This window comes from Rattus rattus, chromosome 2 (genome assembly GCF_011064425.1).
Source record: "Rattus rattus isolate New Zealand chromosome 2, Rrattus_CSIRO_v1, whole genome shotgun sequence".
Classification (NCBI taxonomy): Eukaryota; Metazoa; Chordata; class Mammalia; order Rodentia; family Muridae; genus Rattus; species Rattus rattus.
Window position 1 is genome coordinate 152,548,529 of NC_046155.1, and position 27,499 is coordinate 152,576,027.

General features: G+C 41.6%; 1 protein-coding gene across 1 annotated transcript; it reads right to left on the bottom strand.

Annotated features, from left to right (window-relative positions):
- Nucleotides 1-27,499, bottom strand: Gtf2h1 (general transcription factor IIH subunit 1). The gene is made up of 15 exons (XM_032893572.1): nt 27,041-27,499; nt 19,538-19,706; nt 18,018-18,210; nt 16,783-16,945; nt 15,011-15,104; nt 13,614-13,763; nt 13,418-13,497; nt 10,160-10,287; nt 9,967-10,054; nt 8,496-8,584; nt 7,023-7,140; nt 6,085-6,175; nt 5,528-5,643; nt 3,047-3,139; nt 1-971 (listed from the first exon to the last, which is right to left on the bottom strand). The coding sequence occupies exons 2-15, from the start codon at nt 19,689-19,691 to the stop codon at nt 885-887; spliced, it is 1,644 nt and encodes a 547-aa protein (XP_032749463.1). The 5' UTR covers nt 19,692-19,706; nt 27,041-27,499; the 3' UTR covers nt 1-884.

Here is a 27,499-nt window from a genome sequence, read left to right on the forward strand (position 1 = left end):
TATGAGAAACTTCCTTTATTCTTCTAAACAGGTGAAAATAAGCAATTCTTATATTTCTCACTTGTAAGATTTTTAAATTCTTAAAAATGCAATTTTCTTTTCAAAGCACATGCCATCTTTAAAAAATTCTCAGCAATATACATTTGCACCCAAGAAATACATGCAGCATCACTGCCGTCTGACAATGTCCTGCACTAACCCACCGACTCCTGCAGATGTGCGTTCTACTTGGGGACTCAGAACACAGGCTTCAGTGCAACACTTATTTCCGTAGGAAACACAGGCCCAGTGGCGTCTTCTGACAACTGTTTCCTGATGGCTGAGCCAATAGCCTCCATCTGCCTTAAAGCACTCTCCCCCGTGCCGATGAAAGGAACAACTAGAATTCAGGAACATTTGAGGATCCCAGTGCGGGACCGAGGAGGGATACTTAGGGCTACCCTGTGCCACAAACTTACGCAAAAATTTACCTAGAAAACAAAACTGAAAAAACTCTTAGATTTTATCAATGCACCGTTTTAAGTATTTTTTCTTTTAATTTTTTTTTTAAATTTTGAAAGCAGCTTAACGTGAATGAAAAGCAGTTCCTGAGTAACTGCAGTAAACAGTCTTTAAATACATATACATGTACACATACATATATATATATCTGCAACTTAGCTCATTTGGTTCTGCCTTAGTTTACCTCCCCAGAGTTGGGTGAATCCCGTCCCTTCCTCCTCTCAGTTATCATGTGCAAGTACAACAGCGTCAGCTCCGGGAGTCGGCGAGCTGCAGATGTTTCCCTGGTGTGAGCGAGCATCTGCTTGTCCTCAGCCAGGTTTCCAGAGTCACTGCAGGTCAGTTTTTTTTAACCCACAAAACCTGTAAGCACCACAAACACTTCACGTCTTCTTCATCAGGCGCCGGGACTGCCACGAGTGCAGCTTGTTGTAGGCCGTCTGTAGCATCTCCTCTATGTGACTCACCAGCTGAGAGAGACAGGGAGACACCGACTGCAGTGAGTAGTCAGGGAAGCTAATGCTCCACACAAGTCTGCTATGCACTTGCCAGTGCACCCCAGTCACCAAGGCAGGCGAGTACAGACCCTCAGGCAAAGGTCACTGCACGCGTAAGTGCTGGTGCAGTGTAGGGTCTAGGCGGCCACCTGGGCTGTGACACTGTGCCTGCTCATTAACCAGCACCAGAATGTGACAGTTACCACCGCACTCTAGGCCTACCTTTGTGCAATGAGAGCCAAACCAAGTTGATTCTCAATTCAGACACTAGTCAGCTGAAGGGGAGCAGGAGAGCAGTAGGAACACCTTTTCTCTGTGAGATGCTCAGTCTGGCTTTCAACTTTTAGCATCTCCCTGCCTCTGCCTGAGTGCCAGGATCATAGGCACTCACTGTCATACCCGACAACGCTAAGATTTTACTACTTATGAGTTCTGCCTTCGTGGTTCTAACAAAAAGTCAAAGGAGCACACTAAGTCTTGAGGTCGGAAAGTCTTGGAATGTGTTTACATGGTTACAGTAATGTATTCCTATGTTTATCATTCTGGAAGGAGCGGGATAGACTTGCTCTCAATCCTTTAGCAGGCCAGTGATTTTGATCTAAGAGAGAGATTTAAGTATGGCCCCACCCCAGCTGTATAGGCAAGACAGCAGCAGAGCACTTGCCTAGAGTATGTCAAGTGCAGACTCAATATTCAGCAACCCCCACTTCTAGTCCCCTTCTTCAGGGGAGGAGGGTATGCACTGTCTGGAAAATGTAGCAATTCCTCTTCTGTTCGACTGGTAGCAGTGGCTTTACAGTACCAGTGAGATGCATTTCATATCCTACAACATGGCTACACACAGCCTGTGAATCCTCAACACAGTGCACAAAAAAAATCAACTGAGATGGCAGAGGGCAGAGACCCTGCTTAGTGTTCTTGGCCTGCTCTAAGAGACACGCAAGGCTCACTGGGAAAACCCTAAGAGATGAAGATTTTGCTAAAGCCCATTTCTGATCATCCCAGACACATCTGCATGTCATGTCTGCACACACTACTCCTCACCAAGTCAGTTTCTCTTGAAGAAGCCTCTTCAACATTGCACCTAGGTCTGCTGGGAGCAGCACTAAAGACCCATGTAAAGCACCCCTGCTCCTCCACTGGCCCCACCTGCTGTAAAGCACCAGCCAGGAACGTCACCTGTTAGCCACTGCCAGGTTGTTACAAATTAGTAATGGATTAGGAGGCCAGAAGGTCTAACAATCTGAGCTTGACCCCACATCCTACTTGGTTTGGAGAGAACTGACTCTACAAGTTTCTTCTGAGTGTGGCATATACACACCTCCATGCTGCCTCAACACACTACATAAAATAAAACAGAAAGAAAAACAGTAGGATGATTTTTTTTAAATGCTGGTAGGGGGCACTGGTGTGTAGTCGGATAGGGCACTCAGGATATTTTCACTAACTGGCATGTACTTATTTTTGAGATGGATCTCATGTAACTGGGGCTAGTGCCATGAGAACTCTGGAATTTTGGTTCCTTTTAAAAAACCCAGAGATGTTATAAGAATACGTTTTCATTTTAATTCCAGGTGTGAAGGTGCAGGGCTGCTTTGCCTCAAGCTCTAGCAGAGCTATGTTTGCCAGCCGCAGACACAGCTTCTGTGATTGGTGGTGGAATTCTGGGAACTTTTCAGAGGGTTCATAACTGCCACAGCCCAGAGAGGTGGGGTGGGTGTGGGTTGTGGATTGTGATTAGCTGTGCTCAAGAAACAAGAAAGAAATTAGCTTCACAGACCTCCATCTCTCTCTCTCCTCCAGTAATCGGGGGTAAAACAGGGTTGCGGGGGAGATAAAAGCGTGGGAAAAAGAAGAACCCACAAAGTAGAAAGGCCAGCTGCAGGCCAGCGTAAGAACATGTACGGTATATACTGTTTTGAATGCAGGGCATGTTTTAAAATTAAAAATAGTATATGGAGAGCAGAGAAAAGAACAATGTACTCATATGTATGAGAACAAAGTCAATTTCATCATTCAACAGAGAGAGGCAGACACCTGGAGCTTACGTTTGTGCTTAAATACTGCCTCCGGATCTTTTCTTGGAATGGGCAGAGCTTTGTAACTTGGAAACGTTCCAAATTACTCTTCATTTTCACTACCTAAAAAAGATGAGAAAAAACAAATTGTAGAGAAATTGCAAAGAGCCTGCAGGAGCCAAAAGTCTATCTTTTAGGCTTCGGTTACAATGTGTATATTTCCGTACTCATCACTTACCTTTAGATTTATAATTTATATCCCACATATTTAGTCATGTGAACATAAACACTTACAAAGAATTAGTTCTTAGTATTTTAATGCAAGCATCTTTTATTCAGTAAATGTCTCAATCACTGTTGACGTGAACACAAACATGCAAAGAGGCCATTTCATACTTTTTAAAAATTTCTTTTCATTTAGTGTGAACATCTTTTATTCAGTTAAGTACGTGCCTTAGTTACAGTTGTAAACGGCCACACAATGTCTGACTGTGTGAACAAGCCATGCTTTCTCAGCCAGCTCTCCTCTGTAGGCATTGAGCCTTTTCTACTTCTTCAGTCTTACGTGGTGGCGTGGGAACAATTTCTCTAGCTAAACGTTTACACACATCCTGATTTCCTTACGTAAATGTTTATTCTCTAGCTCTCGAATGGCTTTGGTGGTTGATGTTATGCATGCAGTGTTCTGCCTGTGTGTGCTGTGGCCCTTGGTGGAAGGCGTCTGTCTACTGGAGCTGGAGATACAATGACTGCAAGCCACATGGGCGCTGGGAACCAAACTCAGGCTCTGCGAGAACAACCGCTCTCAGCTGCTGAGCCATCTCTCCAGGACCAGCTTTAAGGCAATTTCCTTGTTTTTTCAAGACAAATTTTCTCTGTGTAGCTCTGGCTGTCCTGGAACTTGCCCTGTACACCAGGTTGGCCTGGAATTCAGAGATCCACGCACCTCTGCCACCCAAGTAGAGGGATTACAGGTATTTGGCACCATTAACCTGGCATTTTAAGGCAAAATTTTAAATGAATTCTAACTAAAGAACATTTATAATTGTGGAAAACAGACTCTCTTTAGCAATTCAGTGTTAAATGTTCTTTAACTGCAATCTGAGTGATTCTGACCTACCTGGGTCCACTCTGCCTCCTTCCTAAGGGATCAAGCCCAGTATCTTGCACACGGCTTGCCTAGCAATTGAGCTAACAAAGTTCCTCTTCCTTCCCCACCCACTTTGGTGGTGCAGGGAATCAAATTGGGTCTTCATACCTACTACTACTGTAGGTATGGTCAGCCTTTTTTGTTTTTATTTAGTCTCCAATATGTGTAGTTCAGTTTTTTTTTCAGGAGCTTTTTCTTTTTCTTTTTAATAAAAAAATTTATTTATTTTATATATCTGAGTACACTATTGCTCTCTTTACACCAGAAGAGGGCACCAGATCCCATTGCAAATGATTGTGAGCCACCACGTGGTTGCTGGAATTGAACTCAGGGCCTCTGGAAGAGCAGTCAGTGCTTTTAACAGCCGAGTCATCTCTCCAGCCCATTTTTCATTTTTTCATTTTTATTTTTTAAAAAAGATAGGGTCTCACTTCATAACTCTGAACACCTTGAACTTCCTTTTTAGACCAGGCTATCTTCAAATTCTGGAATCTGTTCTGGAATTAAAAAGGCTGTGTCACCATTGCCAGCCGTGCATCCCGCCTGGTTGTTTCCAGGATTCTCTAGAGTGCTGCCTGTAAGGTCCTCTGACCACTGTTTTTATTACATAATTTTTATACAGGATCTCACTGTGAAGCTCTGGTTGGCCTGGGGCTTACTGCCTGCCTCAGTCTCCCAAGTGCTGAGATTAAAGGTGTTCAGTGCCCCACCTGACCCCTGGGCCCATAGTTTAACCCTTTCTCCTTTCTTTTTTGCTGCTGAGTGAGTCTTGGACTTCAAGCATACTAAACAGATGCTCTGCCCCAAGCTTCTCCGTCTGTCCTGTCTTTCCCTTAATGTTTGCTCAGAGAGCAATTTATATAGGGAAGCTAGTATTACTAGTGATGCTACAAATACTTTGTTCATTGCGTCTTAATAGGCAACAGGAGTTTTAAATTTTAAGCATTTGATGCTAGAGCTCGGGGTGTAATTTAGTGGTAAGCACTTGTCTGTATCTCTGGGGCTAACCCTAGGACTACAAAAAGAGAAAAAAAAATCCACTGCTATTTGATGTCAGTTTTTATATTTTATTGTTATTTGTGAGTTTGATCAATAACAAATGTATCAAATAAACAGCAAGCTGAGTCTGTTTTCGGTCTAGAGGTAGTGTTCTAAACTGTATGCTTAGAGTTATGCAACTGCCATGGCTCAGTTTCCTAATCTACGAAATGGGTCCTATGATCAATACTTCTCCATAAAGAACAGGGAGGTTTAAATGGTGTATGAATGCCTAACAGTCACACTAAGCTGGCACGCGGTGATGCATGCTTGCCTCTCAGTCATCACCACAGTAGCTGGTTGTATTTAGAATCAGTTCTCACCTTTTCTTCTAGGAATGGTGTATTAACAGGAAAACAAGACCAGAAATGCCGCAGAAGCTCCCCAACAGCCACATACAAGTGTTTCAATTCAGACTGAATATCGTTTGGCACCATCTCTGCAAACAGAAGAAGAGAGCCCTAAGGCAACAGCTATTCCCACGGTCCAAAAATGCCCACTCTAGGTGCTGAATGCAAAGCTCAGAGTGCAGTGCACGCACAGCTTGAAGGAGGTCCAGGTTACCTCCCCTGCCCCTAAACCCATCCTCACACACCCACAAACTTTCAGCAGAACATCCCAACCCACTAAAGAAGAACGAACACAGCGCTGCTGAGCTGTCTCTCATGCTAAGCCCGGCAACCTGAGCTCAGGGATCACAGAGGAGAGAACTGACCTCTGTAAGTTGCTTTCTGACCTCATGTGCTATGACCTCCACATGTGCCAGGGCACTGACAATTTCCTCACCCCCCATAAAGAAATTTAGTAATTAGAAGACAAGCCAGCACAGCCTTAGCACTAACTGAAGCAAAGAGGAAAAGGGAGGTGGCCCACCACGTACGGTTTACTGCTTGCTGTGTCCCTCCCTGCATAAGTGCTCCTCCAGGTGACAGGGCTGTGATGGTGCTACTAGCAGCGCTGCTTGAGAGAACCTGAAAGAAACGAGTCAGGAACTGACTTAGTCCCCCTTTGCATCTGCCTTAATACCTGTTTTACTCCTATGTAAATACACTATACACAGCAACCAGAATCAACAACTTTTCTTGAGGCTAGAAATAGTCCATGTAGAAAACTCCTCTGCGGGCTGGAGCACTGACTGCTCTTCCTGAGGTCCTGAGTTCAATTCCCAGCAACCACATGGTGGCTCACAACCATCTGTAATAGGATCTGATGCCCTCTTCTGGTGTGTCTGAAGACAGCTACATATGAGTATATGAATAAAATAAGTCTTGAAAAAAAAAGAAAGAAAGAAAGAAAGAAAACTCCTCTGCTAGGAATATAGTAGACTCCATGACAGAGATCGGACTCTTTGGAGCTGAGTTAAAAGTGGCTGTGAGATACCTCTGTGGGTTCTAGGAGCCAAATGTGAATCTTTTGAAACAAGAACAGCACACATTATTAGTTTCTGAACCACTTAACCTCTCTGCCTCCTATAACTTTGATTTCTGAGGCTTTAGTTAACTATACTAAGATACTTCAGTTTGCCAAGCTTGACAACCTAAAGTCAACCCCTGGAACCCATATACTAGACAAAACCAAGTTGTCCTGTATGCTTCGAGTTCTACAATGCTTTGGCTATCAGTTTCCTAATCTTTGGGTCTGAGTTTCACACAATTACTTACCTATGGCTCCTACTCCACTATACATTTTCCTGAAAATGGCTCACAAAACCCAATATAAAAAGCAACAAAATGTTCAGTTGTACAGTTCAACTGGCTATGCTTACAACCTGAAGTAGTAGCTATAAGAATTCTGGCCTTAAAACAGTGGATCACCTACCTGAGTTAACTTGGGTGTATAAGCTTCCATTTCTTGTCTAATACTTTGAAAAGAATTAATAATGTCCTGACTTGTTGCATACTGTAGTGACTGAATTGGAGTAGGACCATGATAATACCTGGAGATTAGCACAAAAGTAAGAAATTATAAAGGGCTCAATATCTGTCTTTCAAATATTTAGCAACAACAAAACATTCCCTCACAGCAAAAGTGATACTACACTTAAGGGAATTTAAAGCTATTTAGTTTCCTGTTTATGTGAGTACACTGTCACTGTCCTCAGACACACCAGAACAGGGCATCGGATCCCAGTACAGGTGGTTGTGAGGTGCTAGGAATTGAACCCAGGTCTTCTGTCAGAGCAGTCAGTGCTCTTAAGCACTGAGCCATCTCTCCAGTCCCAGTTCTATTTTCATTATTATTAGTTGTTATGTGGTAGTGGGCAGGTATGGGCATGTGGGGGCAGATGCCTGTAGAGCCTAAATATTGGATCCCTGGAGGTGGCTTCCTAGATGGCTGTAAGCCACTTTTGGGTGTTTGAAATCAAAGTAGGGTCCTCTGCAAGATCAACAGGAGTTCTTTGCCACTGAGCCATCTCTCCAGCTCTTGTAATTTAATTTCCTTTTCTTAATTTATTTTATATAAGTACACTGTAGCTGTCTTCAGACACACCACAGCTACAGTATATTCATATAAATAAAAATGAATAAAAAAAAAGCATGAAAATCCAAACTCTGAGTCTGTCAGATGGCTCAGTGGTAAAGGACCTGCTGCTACACCAGATGACCTAAGCTGGGTTCCAAGTGGACGGAGGGAACTGATCCCAAGCTGACCCTGACTTCCATACTTGCTGTGACACATGCATATACACCACATAATAAAAATTAGTTCTCTTGGGCTAGAGAGATGGCTCAGTGGTTAAGAGCACTGACTGCTCTTCCAGAGATCCTGAGTTCAATTCCCAGCAACTACACGGTGGCTCACAACCATCTGTAATGGGATCTGATGCCCCCTTCTGGTGTGTCTGAAGACAGTGTACTCACATACATAAAATAATCTTAAAAAAAAAAAAAATGTTTTCTTGTCTTTAGTCATGTAGGATACATTCCAGGCATGTATAAAAGTTTAAAAAAAAAAAGATTTTATGAATGTTTTGCCTGTATATATATATATATATCTGTATCACTTACATGCCTCGTGTCAGGAGGGAGTTGGATTCCCTGGAATTGGAGTTCTGAATGAGTCTTATTAGCTCAGGCTACCCTTTAATTTGCTGTACAACTGAGGATATCCTTGAACTACTGCTCTTCCTAAAGTCACAGTTGCACACAATTATACCAAGTTCGTAAAGCAAACTTTTAAGGAAATTTGTGTATTGCACGTTTACGGCAACAAACTGACTGTAGCCTTGCAGAGTACACACACTCTGCACTGACTGCTGCGTAAGAATTCGCTTCAGTCAGCCAAACTTACCTGTCTGACTTCTTGAGATTCAGTGCAATCGTTTTCACAGAATTGTTGTTTCCCAAGTCTTCATATTCAATGGATTCCTGTAACTTTGCCTGCAATTAATGACATGCAAGGTATTTTTGTTAGAAACTGAAATTTCAGAGCATGAAAAATAAAACCCATCTACTGTTGCTAAGCCAGCGTTCTCACCAATATCCAACACGAATACTGGTTCCTACACTGTGGTTATACCGGTGATTATATATAAAAACTTTTTTTTTTAATTTTTTTTTTTTTGAGACAAAGTTTCTCTGTGTAGCCCTGACTGTCCTGGATTACTCTGTAGACCAGGCTGCTTTTGAACTCAGAGATCCACCTGCCTCTGCCTCCTGAATTTTAAAGCACTATAATAAACCAGAAAGAGGGGCATCAGATCTCTTTTACAGATGGTTGTGAGCCACCATGTACTTGCTGGAATTTTTATTTGGAAAGTATGAGTGATATGTATTTTAAAGTCTATGTAGACTATGAGACAAAGACCTTTGATCTTTCTGTCTGCTGAAGGCTAGGATTATGGGTATACACTACCGTATCTGATGTTGTGAGCTCTTTTTGAAGCAATGTAGACATCCTCTATTTTAAATTGGTCATACATATCCTGCTATTACAAGCTGAAAATACTGTACATTGAAATGCTACTGTACATTGAAATGCGTTTTAAGTCCGATAACGCTATCATAAACATAAGTAATTGTAAGATGGGGCACATCTGTATGTCACACTGTTTTGTAACTTATTGTTTGGTGCGGGGAACTGAACCCAGCACCTGTGACTCTTTAGTAAGCTATTTCCACTAAGCTATACTATCTCATCTAAATCTTTGCATATCACACCCTCCTTTCCTTAAATGTGTAGAAATGGAAGAGTGTAAACCTCTAAACTTTACATATGTACTGCCTGTCAGGTGTCTAAGTGTATCCTTCCTACAAATGGGGAAAAGAAACTTAGAAAAAAATGAAGTTCGGCAAGCAGCTACTTCTATCTACACTTCCTCAAATGACTTTTTAGAGAGATGTTTTCATCTACAAAATACCAGTTAATGGGAGGGCTAATTAACTTCCTTTGGAAAAAACAAACCTTTACTGTCTTTGTTAAATATTTTCCACAGAAAATATAGAATCAATCAATATTTCTCTCTCTCTCTCTCTCTCTCTCTCTCTCACACACACACACACACACACACACACACACACACACATGTGTATGTACAAAGGAGGAAAAAGCTAATAAACACTGATCAGAATTGTGTCAACCGAAAGTTAGCTGCTTAAGTCTACACTGGGTTTCATGATGTTCTACAGCGAGGGCAACAGCTCTGCCATCTCCGTTAAGAAACCAAAACCATCTCTAGGAAGCAAATAGTATGAAGAATTTAGTTAGATCCTCATACCCAGAGATACATAATCCCCAAATGGCCTAGCTTTGATGCCCATACCCTCTTGACTGCTGGCTGAAAGCAGTCTGTATCTCCAGAATTTCCATCCACGCTGCTGGGCTCACCATTCTGTCCATTTTGTGCTTGTCTGAAGAAGAAATGGGAACACAAGCTCATGTTAAAACTGCTGAACTGAACCCTTCACTTGGCTATCCTGAAAAGGCCAGGGACAGTTTCTACATGCATACTTAACTGTTTTCTGAGACCAGCAGCCAGGACCATGGCACTGTGGTGGTTAAACCTTTTGATGATGGCAGCATTACTATTCTCCTTTATGGATTTGGAATTGGAAGTAGATGGCACAGAGGAAATGCCATAGCCCTGTACAACAAAATGAAATACATGATTGGATAGCTAGATAGGGAACACATACTTGTAATCCCAGTACTGGGATACGGAAGTAGGTGAAATCCTACAGTTTGCTTGCCATTCAGCGGACTACCCAATGAGATCTGGCATAGACTATGGTCAGCAAAGATCTGGTCTCAAGTAATAGCCTGGCAAGAAGTGCCCATTGGTGTAACAAGGCATCAGTAATATGGGGGTAACTAACTGCTTTCTGATTGGATTCCAGGACTGATCTACAGGAAGTATGCGTGCTTGGTACTGCAAGCCCGATTAACAGATGGTGGCTAGTGATCACAAGTCCATAGCAGGGAACCCACTTCCCCCATCCTGTTAAATGCACATATAGTTCAATTGTTTTCTGAGCATCACCTGTTCACACCCATATACCAGTATTGACAGCTTTCATCAAAGAAGTTTCATAAGAAAGTAAAAAATAGGGCTGGAGAGATGGCTCAGCAATTCAGAGCACTGACTGTTTTTCCAGAGGTCCTAAGCCAATTCCCAGCAACCACATGGTGGCTCACAACCATCTGTAATGGGATCTGATGCCCTCTTCTGGTGAGTCTGAAGACAGCTATAGCGTACTCAGATACATAAAGTAAATAAATCTTAAAGAAAACCATATAAAATTAAGAAGCTGGGTTTGATGGACACTTTTATTTCCCAGCACTCAAGAGGCAGAGAGGCAGGCAGGTCTGTAAGTTTGAGGCCAGGTCTACAGAAAAACCGTCTTGGGAAAAAAAGATACAACCCAAATAAAAAGAAAAAAAAAATAAGTTTTTTTTTTTTGAGATTACAATATAAACACAATCTTTCTCTTCATCCATCCAAAACTGCCCATATATATACCCCTTCTGGCACTCTTCCAAATTCATGACCTCCTTCTTCATAATTATTGTTATATATACATAGGTATAACTTATTGTGAAGGGCAGCGGTCACAGAGTCATGAAAATAAGGGACAGAAGATAGCTTGGTCCTAAATAGGACATTTATTTCACACTTTTTTTTTTTTTTTTTGGTTTTTTTTTTTTCGAGCTGGGATCGAACCCAGGGCCTTAGCTTAGGCAACACCACTGAGCTAAATCCCCAACCTATTTCACACTTCTAAGGCTTAGGGAACACTGTGGAAGAGTGGGCACAGAACAGAAGGGTTGCAGGACAGAGTGAAGCCACTGTTGCAGTCTTTCAGTTACTGCACAGGAGTGGCATGAGACTGGGCACCAATATTCCCTACTTCACAGAAGAGGAAAAGAGCCCACGACCACCAATAGTAAATTGCCCCTGGGGAAAGGAGTGCCACTTTTTTCAGGTCACTGAGAAGCTGCCCATGTCCATGGTCCCTTACCCGTGCACATGAAAGGGACCTTAACAAACAACAGGACAGATGGTCTTCTTTTTGGGAAGGAGAGGAGGGACAGCAGGGTGTTGGGGTGAATATAACTAAAATTCATCACAGGCATGTACACAGCTGTCTAAAGAAACATAAAATAAAAAAGGTGGCTAGAAGCCAAGAATCGATAACCGATGGTGGTCCTGCCTCTGAACTTATATGCATACACACACACTGAACAAACTCAACTTCTGGTTTTATTATATTTTTAGTTTAGCCAAGCAATCAATTTCTAAGGCCTAACTATAGATAACCCAGCAGAAATCCACACCACCCTCTGTTTGCTTCATAATTTTACCTCCAGGGAAAAAAAAAAAAAAGACACTACACTCTTTATCTGACAGTGCCAATCAATCTGTTCTTAGCAAAGTGTAGGTGCCATGAGGCTGGCTTTCCTTGTAAGTCAGTTCATCAAGGTTAGAAAATAAAGGAGCTATGAGGGAACATGAACAACATTACTGGAGGGGAGATGGCTTAAAGTCACCACCCAAGCAAATGTTAAAATGTTTTCTAAATAAAATATGGAAGAGCTGGGGGCTGGAGAGATGGCTCAGTGGTTAAGGGCACTGACTGCTCTTCCAGAGGTCCTAAGTTCAGTTTCCAGCAACCACATGGTGGCTCACAACCATCTGTAATGGGATCTGATGTCTTCTTCTGGTGTGCCTGAAGATTCAGTGCAGTGTACTCACATACATAAATGAATAAATCTTAAAAAGAAAAAAAAAATGGAAGAGCCACAAACAGGGTTTATGAGACTCAAAGGTTTGTTTCACTCTGCATATCTAAGCAGAGGTACTGGATGGATTGCTCAGCGGTCAGAGCACTAGCAAAGCAAGCAGGCTCTGTTCCCAACACCCATATGGCAACTTGTAACTCTAAGTTCTGTTCCAGGGGAGCTATCTGATACCCTCTTTTGACATCCATGGGCACCTGGATGCATACGGCACACATTCAGATCAACAGGCAGGCAAACTACAAAAAAATTTTTCATAAGAAAAAGAAGGAAATATCTAATTAGTAAATAACAATCATACAATTGGTAAATGATTTAGGGCCTGTGGAGTTAGAGGAGGGCTATATGAGATCATTATTACATAATTAGTATCCAAAGAAATGAGTTGGAAGGCCTGAATCATAGCCTGGAAGGGTTAAAACAAATAAAGGCTGGTAGATAAACAATCAACAAATGTATGCTTACTTACTAATTCTCACCCACATTTCTTAAGATTATAAAATTTTACTAGAACGAGGTGAGTCCAGTTCCTGTTCATGGGAAAGCTTAAAAATGATCTCTTAAGAACACTAAGCAACTCTTGGAGAACTCAATTCTCTAAGGCAATGTTAAGTTATTTATTTTAGCAGTTATGTATGACACGTATGTATGAGCATGGGTGCTCATGTGGAGGTCACAGGACAACTTTTAGGAGTTGGTTCATTCCTATCACTATGGGTTCTGGGGCTCAAATTCAGGTGCTCAGGGTTGTGAAGCAAGCATGACCACTGAGCCAACTTACTGGTCCTAACAGTATCACCAAAATAGCAATCAAACCCAGGGCCTACTGCATACTGAAAAGCACTTCTGAGAACTTAAAAGCATTCTGCTTATTTTCAGATATTGCAAGTGGAGTATCTAATTTAGGGCAAATACATATTAACACTGAAAACCAGGAAAAGATCATTTTGTCATTATGTCCCTTTATTAATCCTTACCTCGTCTAATGGTTTATCTTCCAACGCTGTCAAATCTAGCATTGGGTTTTTTACTCCTAATGAAACCATTGTTTTTAATCCTAGAAAAAAAAAATAAATGAAAACACAGGTTTAAAGTTCATCTTTCTGAGATGTATTTTAAACATTTATGAACAGCTCCGACACTCAGGAATGACAAGGTGTCAGTGCCACTTACCCTTTTCATCTATTTTGGCACATTCTGCAAAGAGGTCCTTTGATCCTGTATTTAGTCGGTCCCTGTGAAAATAATGGGACTGGAAAAATCGTGTCCAGAACTCCTTTTCTGTCATGTTGTGTGGTACAGTTTCTGCATATTTCATTTTTACTGTGGGAGGGAAAAGTCCACATAAGATATCTTATATACTGAGTTCCCATGTCCAGTTCTTAGTGACTGGATAAAAACTAAAGGTTCTCATTGACAGTCTTATCTGATACACTATAGAATTATAAACATGAAGTAGAATTTATCAGATTTAGGTAAGGTATCATTTATGAATCCTCACAAACTACGGACACCATTACACACTGAACAATATTTTTTTCAATAGCAAACCTGGAAATCAAACCTTACTAATACAAGGCTCTGTTAGTGGTAGAATAAAACTCTCCATACCACTAACACTACAGCTCTACTCTCTAGAAACTTCTGGTTTAGTGATCAGCGTTCAGAAACACTGGGTCTGCCATTTACTGCTTAGGTGACCCTGAAACAGGTTATTTTCTTTGTACCTTGGTTACTTATTTAAAAAAATATTAACAGTATCTACTTCATAAGATATTTATGATAATTAACTGTATATGGAAAGAAGCTTAGAATAGCAAACACTACAGCCTGGGCTGATACTCTAGAACAGCAGCTCTCAGATTGTGGGCTGTGATCCCTTTGGGGGAGTCTCATAGCAGATACTTACAATGTGATTCAGAGTAGCAAACAAAACAAGAGTTATGAAGTAGCAATGAAATAATGTTATGGTTGGGGTCACAACATGAGGAACCGTAGTAAACGGTCACAGTACTAGGCAGTCGAGAACCACTATCTAACAATAGCAAGCAAGCATTGTTAGACAAGAGTATCTGGCACTGTTTAGTGAGAAGAGTATAAACAGTGGCTAGGCTCACGGGTCACCTCTGAGTGATGAAATTGGAGCAGGGTAGAACCAGTCACTCAGTGAAGTTTGTAGCAGTTATTTCATTAGATGACAGCCATCACATGCATGTATGTGGACACATGCACCACAAGACCTCGCTGCTCTGCCTCCCAAATACAAGGATTACTGGTGCATACTACCATGCCTAGCCTCCTATTCAAATTTTTGTTGAATGAGTACTTTTCTCATTCTATTCCTATAAAAAAAAATCTCATTTCCTAATGAAATGAACTAATGACTATATAGTATTTACTGAACCCATATTGGGAACTGGGAAAAAAAAAAATATATATATATATTTACATATTCTATTGCATTTAAGTAGGACTAAAAGAAACCTTTCATTGATAATAAAGAAATAGAACTTGCCTAAACAATTCCTTTAATCAACTAAAGTTCAAAATCAGTAATTGACTTTTCTTACCTGCTGGATAGGTCCTAAATATAGATTCAATGATATCAGAAGTTAAATTATATCTCAGACCATTACAGCCATCTGTTTGAGGACGGACATCAGCCTAAAACAAAGACCATAAACACATGTATTTACAAACATCTGCTAGCTATCTGAGAGTACGTCTAAGTTACAGATGGATTCTGAACACACTGCAGAGACAGCAGGCCCCTCACCATATACAGAGACAGACCACAAAGAAACGTGGACTTGTTCATCACAGTCCAGGAGACTTGTCTCTTCTTTTGAAGTCTGAACTGACCAAATAGACATGTTCAAGAGTGGCTAACATCAGAATGGACCACAGTTTTAAAACAGAACTCATTTGGTTGCCAAAACCTGTGAACCTTGGCTGGTAGTTAAATGAACATTAGCTAACTGGTTTCCTTACAAAAGGCTTTATGAATTTGACTCAGAATTTATTAATCAGCCAGAAACATACTGAATTTATGTAACTGCTACTCATAATTTTCAGTTTGTCTGTTGAGACGGGGATTCTATATAGCTAGGTTAGGCTGGAATTTTATGTAGCCCAAGACAGTCTTGAACTCAAGATCCTCCTGCTCTGCTCTCCCAAGTACAGGGATTAGATTACCACCATTCCTGGCCTCCTATTCAAATCTTTGTTGAATAAGCATGCTGTTCTCATTCTTTTCCTATTAAAAAAGTGTTGGGGTTGGGGATTTAGCTCAGTGGTAGAGTGCTTGCCTAGCAAGCGCAAGGCCCTGGGTTTGGTCCCCAGCTCCGAAAAAAAAAAAAAAAAAAGTGTTATTTCCTAATCAAACAGATAAGGTAGCCTTAATCTATTAAATATGCTTTATAGTAATATTTTTTCTAAATGGTGGTAGCCCCTGTTTATTTAACTCTGTATTATGAGTAAAGAACAGTAATCACTTTACAAAAGCACCAGTTATCTTTCTTCTCTTGGAAGCAGAGGCAGAAGATCACCCCTAGTGTGAGGCCAGCCACGGCTACGCAGCAAGGTCCCATCTCAGTGTGTAAAGATACTACTTGTATTAAAAGACCATGCCAACCACTGACAACAAAATTTTCTTTTTCAGACAAGATTTCACCATGTACCGAGTCTTGGAACTTACATATAGACCAAGTTTCCCTGAACTCAGAGATCCACCTGCTTCTGCCTCCTGAGTGCTAGGATTAAAAGGTCTGCCCTACCATGCTTGATGACAACAAATTTCACTAAATTACGTCAAAGAAAATGCCAAAATTTTCAAGAGAAATCATTCTGGCCTGTGAAGATAACTCAGTGGGTAAAGCAAGGGAAGACTTGAGTATCGATGCCCAGAACCTACAAGCTGGATGCTGAAGAGCATGCATGTGTAACCCTAGCACAGCAAATGCATGGAGATGGAGAGCAGGGACATTCTGAGAGCACGGTCTGGCATATGCAGCTGAAAATGCGAAACAAAATCCCCAATCCCACAGGATACTTGACTCAAACAAAGCAGAAGCCAAGGACAAACACCTCAAGCGCTCTACCACTGAGCTAAATCCCCAACCCCTCAATTTAACTCTTATAAGTTGCCTTACTAAAGATATTTTATCATAGCTGTAGAAAAATAACTAAGACATTGAGACTGGCCTTGAATCACTGATCCTCCTGCCTCTTCTGCCTAAATGCCGGGATTACAGATAGGGTCCCCCAATCCCTAAATGTCCCTGTTACAAAAATACTGGAGTTTTCCTATTTTTCCCTTCAGAAATCTAGAAAGGTCACATACCAGAAATGCTGCAGAAATGCCAACATCCTGCTTGTGACTGGATGTAGAGCTCTCTGTTGCATTCACATTTAAACGGTTGGCCCAGAACTCCTCAGCACTGATCACTTGGCTCACAACAAGGTCTTTATAGAGCTGGAATAAAACAGGATCTTCTTGGAGCATTCTGGTGATAGAGTAAATGTAATTAAACTTCTGTGACATTCACACAACTTTCATTTTGTGACGACTGAGCTACAGACGTCATTTCATTAAATCATTTTTAGAGTAACAAATGGAAGTACAGACAAAGGGAAGGAACTTTGAAGAAGCAGACTACATTTTTTAATACAAAGAACTGGTCTTATGCATCTCTGCATCCTTTCACTACAAAGTCCACTTTGTATCTGAACAGTACTATATTCTTCAACACATAAAGGTGAACAGAAAAGGCTGACAGAGTTCCCAGTATTCATTTATCATTTTGACAAGCACAAGGAATTATAAGTAACAACTCAAAACAGGTATTATTAATGAAATAATCTCCTACTAGGAATCTCCATTGCTTCTCTAGCTCAATACTTTTACAGTATGGCTTCTTTTTTTCGGAGCTGGGGACCGAACCTAGGGCCTTGCGGTTGCTAGGCAAGCACTCTAGGCAAGCGCTCTACCACTGAGCCAAATCCCCAACCTCCCTTTTCTTTTTTTTTTTTTGGTTCTTTTTTTCGGAGCTGGGGACCGAACCCAGGGCCTTGTGCTTCCTAGGCAAGCGCTCTACCCCTGAGCTAAATCCCCAATCCCTAATATGGCTTCTTTTTTAAAAATTATGATTATTACTATTTTGCCATTGAAGAAAGGCTTTCAATGGGAGTAAAGAAACACAGAACAAGGAACACAGAGAAAGACCCTCTGCAAAGTAGAGTTGAGACTCAAAAGTCTGAAACCCTATATAGCACAGACTCTTGGTTTCCTATTCACAAACATTCTTTTAATAGTTTAGTATCTTCTCTGTAATTAAAAAGCTGGAGAAAGAAAGCAAAGAACCAAAGTGTTTTGTAATGTCAGGCCTCCCAATCAAACGGCAGCCCCTTTGCAGTAACTTTTGGGGTTGTATGGTCTTGTTTGCCTAAGGTCATATAGTGAGTGACCAAGTGGCAAAAGCAGAGACTCAGAGGCATCGACAGCACAAATCCCATTTCCTACAGGAGGAGACTTGCCAAACCCACTAGCAGAGCAGGGAAGCAGATCCCCACTCTTACCTGTTCTTCTCCTCCAGTTCTTTGTTGGCTTTCCGCTTGAACTTGGGCAGCAGCTGCTGAAGGAGGTCCTTCACTGCATCCCGCTCTTTCACGGCTGTGCTTTCGTTGGAAAAATGGAAGTTTGTTGTGTCCCCTGCATGCAGGACCAGCTGAAGTTGTATCTTAGCTTTTCCTTCTGGACTGATTTTCTGGCCTAAGACAAGCATGAAGCTAATTAGGTGAGGACATTCACAATGTAATCTTAGCACTTGGAAGTTGGCAGCAGGGCAATCAGAATTTCACGGACATCCTGGACTTAACAAGCTTAAGTCTAACTTGGGATACAGGAGATGCTGCCACAACAGTAAGTGAGAATGAAAGTGAAAATAACCAGAGCACATCGCATACATGCATGACATTGTGAAGAACTGTATTAACAGAACTGAACAAAACTTAAAGTGAATGAATAAGAACAGCCTGGGAGTTGGTAGCGATTCATGAGTGGAACTCTTGTTCACCTCTTATGAGGACCTTGTCTGATCCTCAGCAATGTAAAAACTTACCTGTCTCTAAGCAAACTCCAAGGATTGGGAGCAATTGATATAAACCTATTGCATATTCCAGAGCCACAATCTATGGCCTTTTTCTTTGGAGGCAGGGTCTCCTATAGTCCAGGCTGCTCTCAAACTCTATTTGAAGCTAAGGATGACCTTTATCTTTTGATCTTCTTTCCTTTACCTACTAAGTGCCAGGATTATAGGATGTGTCACCACACTAGGTTGTGTAGTGTTGGGGACCAAACTCAGGACTGTGTACTTGTTACACAAGCTCCCTACTTACTGAGCTATATGACCAGTCCCTCAAGATTTTCATCATCATCGTGACTACCACCACCACCACCTGAGACTGAGAGTGCTAAAATACATTCATAGCAGAACTTGTGTTTTCCTTATGCATTTTGCCTCCGTGTATGTATGTGCCCCATGTGCATAGCCTGGTGCCTAAGGAAGCCAGAAGAGGGTGTTGGATCCCCTGCTCCAGAATTGGAGTTACATATGGGTGATGGCATGGGGTTTTCTTTAAGAAAAGCAAATACTCTTTTAACATCTGAGCCAGCGCTCCAAGCCCGGATTCTATGTAGTTAGCAAATGGCCATCAAGGCAACAATGCTTTTCCTTTCTCACCTAACAGAGATGGAGGGCTTTGCTCCAATAGGCAGTGAGGCATAGGCACAGAGCTCTCACTATAACATAAACTGATTTCTGATGATCCCACTGACTCTGCTGTCTTGCTAGTGTTGAGATTATAACAATGTGCCACCTTATCCAATTCATCTACACAGATTTTATAAACCTTAAACAGATGATATTCTGGCTGTAAAGATGATGCTTCCAAACCAATAGTTTAGATGAAACTAGTTCACACTATGTAAACCTGCAATGCCCCGTTGCACAGTTGATGATCCTATTTTATAACTACCACTATGTGTTATTCTAATATAAAATACAAAACCAACATTAGATGTAGTACATATGACTTACATTTAATATCTGCATACATATGGCTGATTGTAAATCTGTCTTTGCCTTCAGGTGCCCAAGCAATTCTTTCTGCCATGAGGTATAGTGCTCCATCCTGCTTCTTCTGACGAACCTTCTTCACAATCAGCAATACTTCTTCTGATGAAGTTGCCATGATGGCTATAAGGTGCTGATGGGGGTGGGGTGGGGGTGGGGAGTGGGTAAGAAGGGAAGAAAAACAAATCAACCATATCAATGTGGGTTGAAGTAAACAAATGAACAAACAAACAAAAATAGAAGTACAGGGGCTGGAGAGATGGCTTAGAAGTTAAGAGCACATGCTGCTCTTTACTGAGGACCCAGCCTCCATTTCTAGGATCTACATGATAGTTCACAGCCACTTGTAACTCAAGTTTGAGGGAATACAATATCCTCTTCTGGCTTCTGCAGGCATAGCATGCCTGTGGTACACATACATACACAGAGACAAAGCACCTTGTAATTTTTTTTTTTTTTTTTTTTTTGTTTTTTTTTTCCGGGGCTGGGGCCCAAACCCAGGGCTTTGGGCTTCCCAGGCACGGGCTCTACCACTGACTTAAATCCCCAACCCCTGTAATTTTTTTAAAAGTATAATTAACAGGGGGTTGGGATTTAGCTTAACAGAGCACTTGTTGGGCCCTGTCTGTCCCCAGTTCAAAAAAGGAAAAAAAAAAAAAGTATAATTAACAAACCAACAAAAGGGGTTGGGGATTTGGTCAGAGAGCTACCTAGGAAGGGCCCTGGGTTCGGGTCCCCAGCTCCGAAAAAAAAAAAAGAAAAAAAAACAAAAAAAAAAACAAAAAAAAAAAAACAAAAAACAAACAAAAAAAAAAAACCAACAAAAAGTATAATGACTATTTTTAAAACAGTCAGTGTAAGCCCACACACCATAACCCAAACCACATGGAACATTTCTGGAACATTCCTACTACCTATGAATACCGACTTATTTCTAGTCAATTCTTTCTTTTCTTAAGCAACTAATTCCTGATTTGGTATTATCCCACTTTTAGTATAGGAATCAAAATGGTGTGCTACGTGATGTCTGTAATCACAGTACTTAGGAGTATAAGACAGGAGTTCAAAGCCACTGTGATACAGTAAGACCCTGTTTGTTTCAGGGGGTAGGGGGAGGGATATCTTTTTTTCTTTTTCTTTTTTGGTTTTTTTTCCAAGCTGGGGACCGAACCCAGGGCCTTGCGCTCCCTAGGCAAGCACTCTACCACTGAGCTAAATCCCCAACCCTGGGGGAGGGATATCTTGAGGAGAAAGTGATGACAGATAATATAGGTTGCCCTTACAGGTATTATGCTTTTGTCAAGGATCGAATAAGTAGAACTAGGTTTCTGTCTGGGTCAGGTCGACATGAGAGTTAACTACATATGCCATGTATGTACGCAAGTATGACTAGGACAGGCAACGAGTTGATTTATTTCTTCCCTGATTATCTACAATAAATATGTATTTTTGCACTGAATGAGCTGATGACCTTGATTTAATCCCTGGATCCCATGACAGCAAAGAACTGTTTCTGACAAGTTGTCCTATGACTTCTAGGTAAGCTATGCTTTGTGTGCACACATGCATCCACAGACTAAAAATGACCAGCACATAGGAGGCAGAGGCAAAACTATGGCTGCAAGTTCCTGGTCAGTCTGTTCTATTTCTATAAAATCAAATGTACAATACATTTGGGTAAGAACTAAAACACTGTTAGCTACTTATAATTCTGCAAGAGTAAAATTTAAATTTTATTCATAAATACTAGCTTTATAATATTTATGGAACTGTTAACCCTCCCACCCCCCACCCCCATGAGACAGGGCCTCTCTGTGTGGCCCTGGCTGTCTTGAAATTACAATGTAGACCAGGCTGGCTTTGAACTCTCAGAGATCTGCTTTCCTCTGCCTCCAGAGTGCTGAGATTAATGGTGTGCTGCATCTCCCCCTCACCCCCATACACACACACAATGGCCCAGCAAAGACACCTACAACAGCACAAGCTTCCAGTGAACTGAACTAGGGAAATAACAGAAGCATCTGAGTGGGGAAGGCAAAGAAGCAAATGGGTGATGGACAGAACCTGGAAAGTGAAGAGTTCACTACATAAATAGGACTGACTTTTAGTACTTAACATGGTCCTTCCTACGAAACACAGAAACCATTTCCACAAAATTTAGGGCAGGACTGAGATGCAGCTTAGAGACTGGATACTGGCCCAACTTTCTCTAGATCTTGGGTTAATCCTCCCTCTCTTCCATTAAAACTTTTAAAAAGACAAAAAAAAAAAAAAATTGAACAGTGGGTACAACTGTTCAAATAATTTGCCGCCAAGTTTCTCTGGTCATCTGTACTATCCTTGTGAACTGTAAAGAGAATACATTTAGGAAAGCGAACAGAAGCACTGGGGCCACTTTACAATGGTTTCTGTGATTTTCAGATTTCTCGGAGGGGTTTTCTTGGGCTCTTCCCGTAGAATTCTGTAAGGGCTATAGTGTTTCTTTTATGAAAAATATTGCTGTAGGCCACTTTAAATTCCATCTGGTCAATGAAGAGATGCATTATTTTATGAATTATCTGTCACAAGACTTCTTTAAACAATAAGATCCCCTAGGAAAGGCATGAATGCATTCCTTTAGTTTGCGACCTTGCCTGAAGCTGCATGTGTATGTCTTTGTTCTCAGACTTGATACATTTCTCTCTCTCCTCTCAACTGGTTTTCAGTCTTTTTTTTTTTTTTTTGCAGTGGATTTTAGTCTCTGAAGTCATTACTGTCTTCTAATATTCTCTTCATAGCACTTACCACAACTTGAATTTAGTTTTTAAGTAATTCTCACTAAGGCAGCATACACAAGAGCTTTAGCATACACAAGAGCTTCTCAGGTCTACACCAGATCCTCTGAATATATTATGCCTTCTAGTGTGGTGTTTTATGGAATTCCTGAGTGTGTGAGAGTGTGGGCCTTTGCTTCTTGTGCTTTCTCTTGAGCTCTTTTCCTTCTGTTTGTCTTGTCTAATTGTTAGTTTTGTTTTATCTTACTATATTTCATTTCACTACTATCCCTTAGAAGCTGGCTTGTTTTCTAATGAGACAGAAAGGGAGTGGATCTGGATGAGAACTGGAAGGAACAGAGAGGGAGGGAAAACCCTGTAAGAATACACTATGTGAAGGGAAAAAAAAAAACTGTTTTTAATAAAAGGAAAAAAAATCATTTAATAACAACAACAACAATAATAAATGATGGAAATTTTTTTCTCCAAAAAAACAAGATCTTGCAAGTAAATTTACAAAATTAAAAATGTACTGCTTTTCAGGAAAATATGTGAACATGTTACATGCTACATATCTCTTAATATTTAACCATATAATGGCATGACTAAAAACTTTACAAAGACAAATTTTTTTTTTCCTTTTTAAAACTATAAGCACTATACTTCAAAATTTCACCACAAACTAACTACTTTTTGTTTTGAAGTCTCAGAGTCATACTAGAGAGGTATTTGAGCTCTGCAGAGCAGACACAGTTTGGGTTCACAGCACCGTGTTTTTCTTAGAGATGGAGCTGAAGAGTGAAGGCTTAGCACTTAGGATATCCTGGACTAGGCATTGTTACATGCTTCTCGGAACCAGCAGTCCAATTTGGTGTTAAGGATATGTGCATACTTCAAATAGTTCTTTTGACTTCCAGAGGTTTCTGATACACTGAAAACCACAGCAGGAAATTATGACACTGACAACAATGGGATCGGATGCATTCTATTTTCTCTCCTAGCATTAAACATATATGTGAAAAAAACATGTATGTCTCCCTCAGTAAGGGTCACAAAGGCCAAGACTCCATGCGTAGTGTTCATTACAATATAGCACCCAGTAGCACAGCACACTCCTCAGAAGGGCCTAATCTGTATTTGTGACATCTAAATAAAATCTTTATTAAATTAATTTGGTCTCACCAAGATACAGGCAACATTTTCACATCTATCTTCAACTCAACTATAGGATATCATAGCTTTTCATTCATAGACCACAAAGATACCCCCAGCTGGATTCTTCCCTAGAGAGAAATGTTAGGAAAACTTTCCAACAGCCGAACAGAAATCTTTATATACTGTCTCTGAATTTGCATTACCTATCTTCTTTCCCCAAGGATATAGAAAGATAAACTCCTTTTCACTCTCAGCTCCTGGAAGGGAGGTTTGCAAGAGTGAGCTTTATCTCTGGCATAAAACATGGACATCTGCTCAGGATATCAAAGGCAGAGAGCGAAGTGCCAAGTTCAAGGGCAGTCTTAAGATATATGCTAAGATCCCACCTTAAAGAAAAATAAGTTTTAAATGTTACTTGCTATCAAGCAACCCATAATGTTTTTATCAGTGCAACAATACAGGGAACAAAACCATGAAAAGTATATAAAAGGGACCAACGAGGGGTTATACAATATGGCTTATCACTTAAGAGCACTTGTTCTTGACGAGGCTCTGGGTTTGACTGCCAACACCCACATGGTGGCTGGAACTCCAGTTCCAGGGGATCTGAGGTTCTTTTCTGGCTTTCTCAGGCACCAGGCTCACAGTGGTGTATGGGATATCCATACACATAAAACAAAAATGAAAAGGAAACTGAAATGTACTTTTATTGCTGTAAGGATGGTTCTGCACTAAAGTTTTAAGGAAAGCAAAGTGCATTGTAAAAGGAAATAAGCAAATATCTACTAATAAAAACTGCACCCTAAAAAATGCTGGGATCAAAAGGCACCCACCACCACACCCAATGCTTTTTTTTTTTTTTTTTTTTTTGGAGCTGGGGACCGAACCCAGGGCCTTGCGCTTGCTAGGCAAGTGCTCTACCGCTGAGCTAAATCCCCAACCCCACACCCAATGCTTTTATTACTTTTAGTTGACTTTTCTTTTTAACTGTAACAATCTTCCAAGTATTTTTAAAGAACTCAGAACACCTTAGTCACCTTTCTTTTCTTTTCTGAAATAAGGTCTCACTATGTAGCCTTAGCTAGCCTGAAACTTACTATGTAGACAGGGCTAACAGCAAGCTCAAGAGAGTCACCTGCTTCTGCCTTCCAAGTGCTGGAACTAACAGTGTGTGCTACCAAGGCCAGCTCTTAAATTGCTTTTTCACATCTGGACTGCTAGACTTACTATGAGACTCAAATTCAGTTTGTTGAATTGTTCAGTTGGTCAAAGAAATATAGCAGATGATCTCTCCTTTTGAATGCAGATGATTTAAGCTGGGTGTGGTGGTTCAAGCCTGTAATCCCAGCACTTGAGAAGTAGAGGCAGGTGCTACCATGAGTTCAAGGCCAGTTTTTGCTACACTGGGGGGACACTATGCCTCAAAAAACCCCCTAAAACCAAAACCAAACAACACCAACAACAAAAACCCTGCTAATATGCTCAAAATTCTTTCCAGAGTTGTCTTCATAAGGCACTAGGATGTCACTAGAGGTTATATTGCATTGTTATCTCTTCGTGTGACTAGTTTTGCTTTTAAGAATCTTAAAGGGTAATGAGTTATAGAAATAAATGATCTCTGAAACGAGCACTCAGAAGACAGAGGGAGGTAGATCCCTGTGAGTTCCAGGTGAGCCTGGTCTACAGATTGGGTCAAGATTGAGCCAAGGCTGCACAGAGAAACCCTCTCTTAAAACAAACAAAAAAACCAAAACAACAACAAAACCAAAAACAAGAGAAACAGAATTTTAGGGTTGATAAATTATTGGCAATTTTCGAAATTGTTTTCAAAATGTTTTTCGGTGCCCTTAAAAGACAGGAATAAGGCCCGCCTAAATTCTGCTTCACAGTAGCATGTTGCCTTTTGTTTTGAGACAGAGTTTCTCTGTGTTGACCTGCCTGTCCTGGAACTCCCTCAATTCACAAATCTGCCTTCCTCTGCCTCCCCAGTGCTGGGATTAAAAAGGCACGTGCCACCAACTTCCAGCTTCCATGTTGCTTTTATATGTTGGAATTCCAGGCAAAAATTCATGGGCAAAATGTTTTGCTTCTTTAAAACCACTAGGGCTGAAGAGATGACTCAGCGGTTAAGAGCATTGGTGTTAAGAGCACTGGCTACTCTCCCATAGGACCTAAGGTTCAATTTCCAGCCCCCACATGGCAGTTCACAACTTTAATTCCAGTTCTAGGGAATCTGACCTTATGCAAACATATGGGCAGGCCTAACACCAATGTACATTAATAAAATTAACCAACTTAAAAAAAAAAAAAAAAGGAAACCACTAGTCTGGGGCTAGGTGTGGTAATGCACACCTTTAACCTTCGAATTCAAGAGACAGAGGCAATTGATCCCTGTGAGTTCAAGGCCAGCCTGGGCTACAAAAAGAGTGTTCCAGGACAGCTAGGACTGTTACACAGAGAAAACTTGTGGAGAGTGGAGGGTCAGGAGAGGAATGAAAGGAAGGAAAAGGAAGTCACAAGTCTGGATATTGATTGGAGCCAAGCCCTTAGTGTGTTTCAAGTCAATTTTCTGTTCCCAGGCCTGCATGCTTTCCAAGCAATCTACATTGAGCTGTACTTACAGTCTTGTATTATTATTATTATTTTTTTTGGGGGGGTCATCTCTGGAAATGAAACCCAGGATCTTACAGGGCCTAGCAAGAACTCTTAGCTTTGAGCTGCATTCCTGACTCTCAAACCTGTTTTACGGTATTTTAAACTGGAGTCTTTAAATGAGCAACAACAAAAGACAGCCAAACCAACTACGAAAAACAAAAACAAACAAGACCCCCAAATTAAACTGTGTATAAGTGAGGACACAACTTCCGGAAATTGGTTCTCTCCTTCCACCACGTGGGTCCCAGAGATGAACTCAGGTTTGGCAGCAAGTACCTTTACCAGTTGAGCCATCTCACTGTAGCCCTGGGCATAAGTTTTAACATCTTTCTCCCACCCTTGTTTTACAGATGGTAAAATGGGCATGTAAGCGTCAATTTCACATTAATTTAGCTTCTAAGAATACTGGAGAACTTAGAAAAGTAATCACATATTTACATGTATTGAGTCCACTTTACATTACAAGACTGTCAAACTGGTCATAACTAAAACTGGGTGTGTGGCTCAAGCTTTAATAACAGTTTGAAGAGCAGGATGACAGGTGCAAGCAAAATGCACGAGGCCACCAAGGTTAGAGGGCTTCTTTTACAGGAGTCGAAAGACTCTCCGGGGCAGACTTCCTAACGGGAAGGGCCTCGGTGTCTCGGAGAAACCTCACTTCCTTCGTTCTCAGGTGAGTCTGATTCTAGTTCCTCCCCGCGGAAGAACGGAATGCCTTTAGGCAGTAGATTAAGGGTCAGGGCACCTCCTTCCCATTTCGGGATAAGAAGGGCAAACCACACAGCCAGCTTGTAAGGGTCGTGGAGACTACTACAGCGAAGAGCTCAATCCGCGCTGCCCCGCGCCCCCGGGGCCTGTCAGACCCTCACCGCCCGCTCAACCCCATTCTTCGGTCTGAACTTACCAGGTGGGAGCTACTGTCTCCGGCCTGGGGTGCGTGAACCGCGTCCTGTCGGATCTGGCTCCGCCGAGCTTCTCACAGCCGCTGCACGGACGAGGGTGAAACCCTGCGGCCGCAGCCGTCGCCACCGCCTCTGTTGCCGGGGGGTCTCGCCTCCATCGCTGGCTGCGAGGGCGCTGAGGGCACGTGACCGGAAATGACAGGGCGGGCCTCCGGGGCACGTGACCACCACTGTGGCCGCCATGACACCTTCCGCTAGCTCCCGCCCTCCCCCACCGGTTCCCGCCTGTTTTGTTTCTCCTCTCCGGTCTCGAGTGGCGGAGAGTTTCGGGATTCAATTTGGCTCGCCTTTCTCCCTAGAGAGCATCCGGTCCGGATCGATGATGCGTCCTCGGCCCGAGTCGGTTCTCTGACTGCAGGCCGCAGGGAGCGTAATCGCGACCGCGGCCGGAGGGGGAGGGA

Coding starts and splice junctions, on each gene's coding strand:
- Gtf2h1 (XM_032893572.1), bottom strand. CDS start 19,691: ATGGCAACTTCATCAGAAGAAGTATTGCTGATTGTGAAGAAGGTTCGT. Junction 13,498..13,613: donor TGCCAAAATAGATGAAAAGG/GTAAGTGGCACT, acceptor TTTTTTTTCTAG/GATTAAAAACAATGGTTTCA. Junction 10,055..10,159: donor GCTGCTGGTCTCAGAAAACA/GTTAAGTATGCA, acceptor TTTCTTCTTCAG/ACAAGCACAAAATGGACAGA.